At 51.1% G+C, this 10784-nt stretch overlaps 1 protein-coding gene across 2 annotated transcripts in view; it reads left to right on the top strand.

The window, feature by feature from the left end:
- The window catches only part of Flcn (folliculin), a 20292-nt gene that overhangs the window by 1758 nt on the left and 7750 nt on the right, over nucleotides 1–10784 (top strand). For both annotated transcript variants that reach the window (XM_021211965.1, XM_021211964.1), the window contains exons 2-7: nucleotides 642–754; nucleotides 4171–4441; nucleotides 5092–5238; nucleotides 6728–6949; nucleotides 8354–8514; nucleotides 10038–10129. In XM_021211965.1, the coding sequence (XP_021067624.1) occupies nucleotides 4193–4441; nucleotides 5092–5238; nucleotides 6728–6949; nucleotides 8354–8514; nucleotides 10038–10129 (871 nt within the window). In that variant the 5' untranslated portion in view covers nucleotides 642–754; nucleotides 4171–4192. The remainder of the gene's footprint in view (nucleotides 1–641; nucleotides 755–4170; nucleotides 4442–5091; nucleotides 5239–6727; nucleotides 6950–8353; nucleotides 8515–10037; nucleotides 10130–10784) is intronic.

The raw sequence follows: 10784 nt of genomic DNA, 5'->3' as shown, positions 1-10784 counted from the left end.
TTTTTTTTTTTTTTTTTTTTAAAGATTTTCTTTCTCTTTCTTTCTCTCTCTCTTTCTCTTTCTTTCTTTCTTTCTTTCTTTCTTTCTTTCTTTCTTTCTTTCTTTCTTTCTTTCTTTCTTTCTTTCTTTCTTCACTGTAGCTGTCTTCAGACACACCAGAAGAGGGTATCGGATCCTGTTACAGATGGTTGTGAGCCACCATGTGGTTGCTGGGAGTTGAACTCAGGACCTCTGGAAAAGCAGTCAGTGCTCTTAACTGCTGAGCCATCTCTCTGGCCCACATTTTTTTTTTAAAGATTTATTCATTTATTTAATGTATGTGAGTACACTGTAGCTGTCTTCAGACACACCAGAAGAGGGCAACAGATCCCATTACAGATGATTGTGAGCCACCATGTGGTTGCTGGGAGTTGAACTCAGGACCTCTGGAAAAGCAGTTAGCGTTCCTAACTGCTGAGCCATCTCTCTGGCCCACAATTTTTGTTTTTTAAGATCCAAGGCACATCAGCAGCTAAATCTCCAGCTCCTCCTGTCAGAACCCTGATTTGACTGTTAGCTGCTCCAACTCACGCTACAAAAACTTTAGCCCTCAGAATTCGGTCTGATTTTTTTGTTTGTTTGTTTTCTTGTTTTTTCTCTAGACAACCTCAAGTCTTTGAATTCGAGTGCAGCTCGCATACCTGACTCATCCGGCGGGCCTCGTACATGTTCTGGTCTAGGCAGGGTGGTGCGGTTGTGATGTGCTAAGCAGAAGGTTGGTACTGACCCTCCACACTTGGGTGAGATTCGGCTAAGGGCTGCTTGCGCATGCACGCTTTGCTGAAGGGTGCTTCCTCCTCCTTGCGTGCCCCTCCAGGGAGGACATGGCCCTGTTCCCAGAATTCGTGCTTCTGCCTCGCGTCCTGACTCCCTTATTTCCCCAGCCTCTTTATCCTGTTACTTGTTGCTTCATATCCTCCTCCACAGTGGGCTCTTTTTCTGTTTGAGACAGTGTCTTATGTTTCTTGTAGCCCGGGCTGTCCTGGGACATTCCGTGTAGCTAAAGCTGGATGATTCTTCTGCTGGCATGTGGGCATCCATTCCAGATGTGTGCCACCACGATCCTTAAACTATAGTAGCCCTCGACCCTGATGGAGTGAGTGACCCCTGAACCCCTTCTGTGCCCTTCGATCCCTAGGCTCTGTTTTGATTGTGGTCCTGTCTGAGCCTCCTCGGTGACCTCCAGTTTCTCTGATTACAATGATTATCTCTATGAGCAAGCCATTTAGTGCCTTCCTTGTGTTGGGAACTTCGGTGGGCACAGAAGGGATTGTATTTAACTAGACGTCTCCACTGAGAGAGGCTTAGCACTTGTGAAGGGAAAACACAAGCAACGTAGGTCCCAAAGCCTAGGATGGGTGACAGAGTGGGAACTGGTTGGGGGTGTGTGTCGGTCTTCGTGAGCTAGTTTGTAAGGGCAGGTACATGAGGGCTGAGTGCTCAGAAATAATGAGGGGGACAAAGGTCTGCGGTGTGTTCAGGACCTCAAACTCCTCTGTCTCATGCTGCAGTCAGAATCCCCGTGGGCAAGTGTCCCCAGGTTCACTGACTCCTGCCTTAGCAATTGTTTATAGCTGCTGCTGCTGCTAATCCTATTCCAGCCTAGGCGGACTGGTGCTTGGCGGCCTATCAGCTCAGGGAGTTGACTGCAGAAACACTAGAGATACAGCTGCTGACGGGAGTGCCATCTCAAAGGAGGCAGCTAGAGACCACGGAGGCACAGCTCCGTCCCCAGCTACTTGGAGCTACTTGCGGAGCTCCAGCTCTGCCCTTGTCTGATGGGCCCTTCCCAGGGATGAGTCCCTAGGAAGAAAGGGTCCTCTTGCCTCTATTTAGAGCCTTAAATAGGTGCCATTGCCTTGAGTAGGGTTCTGTGAAGGATTTGGGTTTTTTTTGTTGTTGTTTGTTTGTTTAATGGAAATGTCCTGGAACCCACACAGTTCCGACGGAGCCCTTGGTGAGGCTGTGGTCCTAAACTTAGCTCTAGTTAGATTAAATCTCGAGTTGTCCGATATGACTGTGGATCTGACAGATGGGAAGAATACAGGGTCACTCTAACCCACCATTCCAGACCTTTCTCCAGCCAGCTAGTATGGTCTACCAGTGTCCGTGGGTCATGTATACTGCCAATGGCTGTCCCTGCCTCTGCCTTGGTTGCTGTGGTCTCCTCTGCTGTCAGGACCCCTAGGACATTCGGACATTAACACCTTTTCTGGTTAGCTGTACAGCAGGGAACAAATCCCCCTCAGCCACCCAACCCTGACACCGCTGCCCGCTGTTCCCTGCTGCCTGCCCTCACCCGCAGAAGGAGTGACTTGCCTCCTGGCCTCCACCTCACTGCCAAGGCTCCAGGTTTTGCTGATTTTGCATCATTTTGTCAGATACCACAGCCCTTTCTCTGGTTCACCCCTGCCCCTTCCGCGGGAGCACTGGTCCCCACTCTTTCCTCTCTCCTCTAGAAGCCATATGACTGCCAGTGAGTGACCTGCAGGTGGTCAGTTTTGGGTGGGATTGCTTGGTCTTGTTTTTTTTTTTTTTTTTGATTTATTTATTTATTTATTATATGTAAGTACACTGTAGCTGTCTTCAGACACTCCAGAAGAGGGCGTAGGGCGTCAGATCTTGTTACGGATGGTTATGAGCCACCATGTGGTTGCTGGGATTTGAACTCCAGACCTTCGGAAGAGCAGTCGGGTGCTCTTACCCACTGAGCCATCTCACCAGCCCGTTTTTTTTTTTTTTTTAAGATTTATTTATTTATTATATGTAAGTACACTGTAGCTGTCTTCAGACACTCCAGAAGAGGGAGTCAGATCTCGTTACGGATGGTTGTGAGCCACCATGTGGTTGCTGGGATTTGAACTCTGGACCTTCAGAAGGGCAGTCAGGTGCTCTTACCCACTGAGCCATCTCACCAGCCCCCTTGGTCTTGGTTTTTGACAGGGTCTTAGCCTGACTAGCCAAGAACTTGCCTTGTAGACTACACTGGCCTCTGCCTTTGTGGCATGCTGGGATCACAGGTGTGCCACCATGTGCCTGGCTTCATTCTGTCAGATACGGCAGGTTGTAGGATTGCCTAACTCTCAAGGCTGAGTGACACCTTACTAAAGCGCTCTGTGGTCCAGCAGGATGGCTTAGGTGGCTCTTAAGTCACCTGCTCTGGACGGCCTTGTCATCTGTGGAAGCCACATGGTCCCTGCCTGAGACCCTGGCTGCCCCACTCAGTTCCACAGGAAGCTGAAAAATCTCTGCAGACACCCCCCCCAGCACCCTCCCCACCCCTGCCCCACCCCTCCCCCTCCTTCATGATCCACATTCTCTCCTCCCTCCAGTTGGATCTGCCTACTCATTTTGGAAACTCTGTGCTGTTTGGCCTCTCCACCTGTCACTGTCACTCCCTGGTGCCCCATCATTCCTCAGTGGGCAGTGGGACTATCATCTGGCACCTGCTTCTGAACACGAGCCTTCAGAGCTTGCTTGCCTTCATCAGAAGCCTGGAAGCCTTGCCGTTTCTAAAACAAACAGGCCTGGCCATGGCCAAAGAGGTCATGAGCTCAGCCTCTGCCCTCCGGTCTGCCCATCTTTGAACCACCCAGGCCACGCCCACCTGCTTGGGCCTCCCTTGAGCTCTGCTCCCATCAGCGCCACCGGAACCTGTGTGGCCAAACCCTCTCTGGTCCTACATCCTCTCAGAGTCCCCTGAATGTGCTGCGGGGCTGTGTTCCCAGTCCCCCATGGAGAAAGGAGATGTTTATCTTTGTAGATGAGTCGTCCCCCCACCCCCACCCCCACCCTCACCCCGCCACCGACCCCGACCCCGACCCAAAACATTCCAGCACTCAAACCTTGCCTCGCAGGTGTGGGAGATGATGAAGGCTGACCCTCCTTGATGCCTGTCCCGTCTGTCCATCTATCTGTCCATCTGCCCCCCCCCCACACACATCTCCCTCCCCGTGTCTTTCCTGCCCTGATGTGGCAACTGTTCCACTGCAGGTGCCCGGCAGTGCTGGCGGGTGGGGCTGACCCTCTCCCAAGCTCATGAGCACTCCCTTGTGGCCACATTGTGTCAGAGCCCTTGGTGATTCCACAGCCTGGACTGGGCAGGCCCACGGCTATGTCTCTTCCCTACAGGCCTCGGCCATTCTCCAGTACCATGAATGCCATCGTCGCCCTCTGCCACTTCTGCGAGCTCCATGGCCCCCGCACGCTCTTCTGCACGGAAGTTCTACACGCTCCCCTGCCCCAGGGGGCCGGAAGTGGGGACAGTCCTGACCAGGTTGAGCAGGCTGAGGAGGAGGAGGGTGGCATTCAGATGAGCAGCCGGGTCCGTACCCACAGCCCAGCCGAGGGTGCCAGCAGTGAGTCCAGCAGCCCGGGGCCCAAGAAGTCGGACATGTGTGAGGCAAGTGTCCTTTGATACCGTGAGCCTTCCTGGGAGAGGCGCATTGTAGTGGGGGCATGGGGCACCCCCAAGGTCCTGAGGGCGGTTTTTCTCATCACCCCACCACGAGCCCTTCTAACCTGGTCAGTGCAGAGGCTGGTCTAGTCTACAGAGACTGTCAGGGTTACACAGAGAACCCCTGTCTTGGAAAAAAAAGAAAAGAAACACACATACATATGCTTAAATGAAGTTATACCAACTAAAGAGAATGCTTTCTCCAACAGTCATTAAAAAGAGGGAAAATACAAGTTCTTTTCTTTTCTTCTCTTTCTTTCTTTTTCCTTCTTCCTTCCTTCCTTCCTTCCTTCCTTCCTTTCTTTCCTTCTTTCCTTCTTTCTTTCTTTTTTGTTGTTGTTGTTGTTGGTTTTGGTTTTTCAAAACAGGGTTTCTCTGTGTAGCCCTGGCTGTCCTGGAACTCACTCTGTAGACCAGGCTAGCCTCAAACTCCTAGAGATTCACCTGCCTCTGCCTCCCGAGTGCTGAGATTAAAGGTGTTCACCACCTCCACTGCCCAGCAGTGATTTTTAAAAACATTGGAAAAGGATTGTGGTTTTTGTATTCAGATGTGTTGCCTGCTTCTAGCTAAGAGATTTCTTGTCCTCTGTATGCAGGGCTGCCGGTCACTTGCCATAGGGCACCCGGGCTATATCAGTCATGATAAAGAGACCTCTATTAAGTATGTCAGTCACCAGCACCCCAACCACCCGCAGCTCTTCAGCATCGTCCGCCAGGCCTGTGTCCGGAGCCTCAGCTGTGAGGTAAGGCTGGGGTCGGACTGTGGGGAACACACAGGGATGTGGGTTCATTGCTATTGACAGACGGCCAGAGGCTCGCTCGTCAGTGCTGTGCGAGCATGGCTGCAGCTGTTAGAGCTTGAAGAGTAAGTCCCTGTGGACTCCGGCTCTCTAAATAGGTGTTAGCATTTCATTTTGAACAACGGACTGGTTTTTTTAGTCCATTCTTTTTTTTTTTTTTTTTTTTTTTAATTATTTATTATAAGAGTACACTGTAGCTGTCTTCAGACACTCCAGAAGAGGGAGTCAGATCTCGTTACAGATGGTTGTGAGCTACCATGTGGTTGCTGGGAAATGAACTCAGAACCTTCGGAAGAGCAGTCAGTGCTCTTTCTTTCTTTCTTTTTTTTTTCTTTTTTTTGCAGTCAGTGCTCTTAACCACTGAGCCATCTCTCCAGCACCTAGTCCATTCTTGATGAGCATGTCTCTGAGATACCACAGTTCCGAGGCTGTGCAGTTTCCTGCGCGCAGTGTCACCTTCATATTGTATCAGCGTCCACATCGCCAAGGCGGAATGCTTAGAACCTTCCGCAGAGTGCATGGGGCTGCAGAGTTGGTTGAGTGGTTAAGAACACTTGCTGCTCTTGAGAGGACCCGAGTTCAATCCCAGCAACCACATGTTGGCTCAGAACTGTCTATAACTCGAGTCCAGGGGATCTGACACCTTCGTCTGGCCCCCATGGCCACTGCACGCATGTGGGCCACAGACATATATGCCGGCAAACACTCATAAGCAGAGACTAAAAATAAGGGTTTAAAAACAAACAAAGAATGTTTTGCTCTGAACTCCTGCTGTGGGGCCCTAGTCTCAGCTCTTAGGTTTGATTTGTCACACAGGCACATATGGTCCAGCTTCTGTGCTTCACTGCCCCCGGGTCCTCACCTCAAAGGATTCCCTAGACCCCATGTTGCTTGTTCTCAGTGTTGCTCTATACCTCTTCTGTCTCCTGCTGTATGCTCAGCAGCAGCCAAAGGACTCTCTAAAAACAGGGTGTGCTAGGGGCTAGAGAGAGCTCAGCAGCTAAGATTGTGTGTTACGGAAGAGCTCAGTATAGTTCTTCTGTACTGAGATCTACACTGGGTAGCTCCCAACCTCCTGAGACTCCAAACCCAGGGGGTCCAACCCCTTTGGCCTCTGTGAGCACCTGCACTTGTGTCTATGTCACCCCTGCTCCTGACCCCACACACCACGTTCCCATAATTTAAAAGAGTGAGCTGTTTCACTCCGAAGGCCCAGTAGTCGCCATCACTTCTCCTGGGTCTGCAGTCTATCCAGCAAAAGCGAGTTGGAACATTTGGTCAGTGATAAGGCTCAGTGACACTGGCCTGCTCTGTCCAGCCAGGCCCTGAGTCCTCTCACCCTAGCACCACCAAAATCAGGAAAAGGGGGCCCAAGAGGCTTGAGGTTTTATAAGTCAGGACTTTCCCTAAAGTCACTGTGGCTCCCTCCAAGGTATGCCCTGGTCGTGAAGGCCCCATCTTCTTTGGTGATGAGCAGCACGGCTTTGTGTTCAGCCACACCTTCTTCATCAAAGACAGCCTGGCCAGAGGCTTCCAGCGCTGGTACAGCATCATCGCCATCATGATGGATCGGATCTACCTCATCAACTCCTGGCCCTTCCTGCTGGGGAGGATCCGTGGGATCATCAGTGAGCTCCAGGCCAAGGCCTTCAAGGTGATGCTCAGAGCAGGAGGGGGTGGGAATGGGGATGGGAGTGGGGCTCAGGCCTGTGGGCATGGATGGCGCGCGCCCAGCTCTGGACCCAGGTTGTAGTCTCGGCCTCAGTGTTGTGGTAGAGATGGGTGACCCTGCCAGCCAAACTGTAACTCTGGTTTCATCTTACCTACACTATGCTGGTGCTCGTTCAGCCTGTTGTCTTTTTTTTGTTTGTTTGTTTTGTTTTGTTTTGTTTTTCAAGACAAACCCTGTATGGCCCTGGCTGTCCTGGAACTCATGAACTCACTTTGTAGACCAGGCTGGCCTTGAACTCAGAAATCTGCCTGCTGGGATTAAAGGCATGCGCCACCACACCTGGCTTGTCTTGGATTTGTTTTGCTTTGTTTTGTTTTGTTTTGTTTTTCAAGACAAACCCTGTATGGCCCTGGCTGTCCTGGAACTCATGAACTCACTTTGTAGACCAGGCTGGCCTTGAACTCAGAAATCTGCCTGCTGGGATTAAAGGCATGCGCCACCACACCTGGCTTGTCTTGGATTTGTTTTGCTTTGTTTTGTTTTGTTTTGTTTTTCAAGACAAACCCTGTATGGCCCTGGCTGTCCTGGAACTCATGAACTCACTTTGTAGACCAGGCTGGCCTTGAACTCAGAAATCTGCCTGCTGGGATTAAAGGCATGCGCCACCACACCTGGCTTGTCTTGGATTTGTTTTGCTTTGTTTTGTTTTGTTTTGTTTTGAGACAGGGTTCCCCTTATAGCCCTGGCTGGCCTGAAACTCATTCTGTAGAGCAGGCTGGCCTTGAATTCAGAGACCCACCTGCCTCTGCCTCCTGAGTTAAATTCGAACACCATCACCCAGCCACCCAGTTGTCCTAATTGCTGTTCAACCTCTGCCTTTTTTGCCTGATGTCTCTACTTTCTGTAACGGTCAGGGCCCAGGCTGTCTGTTAGTCTTGTCTAGACCCCCACCTAGGGTGCCCCTCCAGCTGCAGCAGAGCATGCAGGCAGGCCTGGGCATGCTTTGGTCATAGACCCTTAGATTCAGTAGCCCACTCCTTCCTTGTCCATGCTCTGTCTTGGGCAGTAGAGGAGGAGGCTGTTCATCCTTCACCCTGATAGGTGGGGCAGCCGGGCTGTATTAGGAACCTGTGATGAGCAGTTAGTCATGTGTCCATCACCTGCAAGGGGGTGGAGTCCAAGGAGCCAAGCTGAGGGGGGGAGGGGGGAAAGGATGCACAGAACCTTCTGGATCAGCAGAATCATTCTGTGAGGCATTGCTAGACTGCTGTCATGGACTGCGTTCTGAGTCAAGAGAGCAGAGCGGGAGAATCTGGGAAGGTGGGGTGGCAGTAACTGAAAGGCTCGGGGGGAGCCATCCCTGAAGAGGCCCTCCTTTGTATTCAGGTGTTCGAGGCAGAGCAGTTTGGATGCCCACAGCGTGCCCAGAGGATGAACACTGCCTTCACTCCCTTCCTGCACCAGAGGAACGGCAACGCTGCCCGCTCTCTGACCTCCTTGACCAGTGATGACAACTTGTGGGCGTGTCTGCACACTTCCTTTGCCTGGTAATGAATCCTGGGTCTTGGCACCTGCAAGCCATTAGAACAACCCAAAGTCACCCATCTGCCTCCCAGTGGGGCTGCCCCGAGTGCCTCTGTAGGTCTGCTCCAACCCAGAGAGCTCTCTGTCATGTTTCCTCACCGGATGGAAACACTTTGAGGTAGAGCTCATTTTGCAACTGACACAAAGACCATTTCTGTGTGAAGACCACCGAGTCTCCTCTCTGAAGATGGCAGCAGGCCTCTCCCGAGCCGGGACAAAGCTGGTGCTTTGGGCTCAGGTCTGGGAGTTTTTGCTTGTGGGGAACAGTCAGCTGGTGTCTGGAGTGAAGGTCTGGTGTATGGGTGCGCTATGAATAGGGAGCTCCTGTTCCTCAAACTGAGTGGTCTTAGGAAAACAGAACCTGCAGAGCCTTAGCCCCCGAGCTTAGCAGGGATGTAGTGCTCCTTCTAGAGTTTGCTGTTGCCTGTGGACCACATTTGTCAGCTGATGGGCATCTAGGCCGGGCCCGTTCCTTGGCCATTGGGAATAGAGCTGCAGTAAATGGGTATTTAAGGATCTCCGCTGTGGTGCCTTGGAGTCCTTCAGGTATGCCCTGGAATGGCGCAGCGGGTGTGGATTTGGAGGACCCTCCCCACTGGTTTCCAAGGTGGCTGCACCAGCTGACATGCCCCCCAACAGTACATAGGTTCCTGTTTCCTTTGTCCTCGCCAGCACCTGTTGTCCTTGGTTTTCAGTTTTCGGTTTTAAATTTATTTTACTTTATGTGTATGAATGCTTTGCCTGTACGTATGTATGTGTCCTACATGTGAGCCTAGTGCCTGTAGTGCCTGTGGAGGTTAAAAAAAAAAGACAGGAGAAAGAGTTGGATCCTGTGGGACTGTGGCTACAGATGGTTGTGAACCCCCAAGTGGGTGCTGGGAACTGAGCCTTCGTCCTCTGTAAGAGCAGCCAGTGCTCCTAACTGCTGAGCTGTCTCTGTAGACAGCCCTTGTTTTTTCTGGTGACAGGCATTCTAACTGATGTGAAATGAAATGTCAAGGTAGTTTGAATTTGTGTTTCCCGGATAGTTAAGCGTATTGAATAATTTTTCACATACTCATTGGCCATTTGTAATTTCTTCCTCTGAGAATGGTCTTAAGTGTCTTTGGTTGTGTTCTTACACCTATTATGTAGGCATGAGAATATTTCCTCACGGAGCAGAACTAAAGCGTTGTCTGGTGTGCTGCTTAGGTTCAGGGTTCCCCTTTGTCTCAAAGGTGACTTTGCATTGGGATTAAAACCAACAGTGCCTTCAAACTTCCCATACTCCATTTTTCTCATCCCCTTTAATGGAAGACCAAACTCGTGTCTCACAGAATGTTTTCTTAGTGCTGGATGCTGGGGTGTTGGGGGACAGTCTTCGAGTATGCTTGTGTAGACCCTTTTCTGTGAGCTGGGGGTTGAGCCAAGTAAGGGCTTACTAAGCCTCAGGTTCAGCTTTCCCATTGGCAGGACACCCCATGACTGGCATTGTATTCTTCTCCAGGCTCCTGAAGGCATGTGGAAGCAGGCTGACAGAAAAGCTCTTAGAGGGTGCTCCCACAGAGGACACCCTGGTCCAGATGGAGAAGCTTGCCGGTAAGTCTGCCGGGCTGCCTGTAGTGGCAGCAGTGGCCCTGGCTTGTGGCTGCCACAGTGAGTGAAGCTGGTCCGAGGGAGTCTGGGTGTGAATGAGCATGATGGGCCTTTTTGACAAGGAAAGTGCTCCTGTGCTCTTGGTGACATTGTTATGATTCCAACACATCTTCCTTGATCATGCCTATTCCCAAGTAGGTTTGGGGGTCCTCAGAGAGTCCCTTGCAGGTAGCTCCCCTGAGCAATCTCCAGGCATCTCTGCTTGCCAGAGTTTCCTCTAGGTACCTCAGCTGGTCTCCTCAGCAATTATTTTTTTGCTTCTGTAACCTTGAAGAGAAGCCTTGTGAATCTTGTTAGTTTCGGAAACTTCCTGAGACTTGTATCTCATGAGCCTCTCTTTGGAGGAAATGTTTCAGTTCCGAGGAAATCACTGTGCAACACCATCCCTACATCCATGATTTAATCTCGCACATTTCCTTTGCCTTGGGTTTCGACTCCTGTGCTAGGACTTTCTAGGATGATCCCAATGCAGGATTGCAGCCCTCAGATCTGACTCGGTTTCCATCTCGACTGTTTGAGTTCAGAGTTCTGGAGTTCACCAGCCTGTCCCATTCGCCCTTCTCCTCTCCGCCCCCCCCCCCCCCACCACCACCACCAC

Source organism: Mus pahari, chromosome 14 (genome assembly GCF_900095145.1).
Source record: "Mus pahari chromosome 14, PAHARI_EIJ_v1.1, whole genome shotgun sequence".
NCBI classification, from domain to species: Eukaryota; Metazoa; Chordata; class Mammalia; order Rodentia; family Muridae; genus Mus; species Mus pahari.
This window is presented reverse-complemented; position numbering and strand designations above follow the sequence as displayed.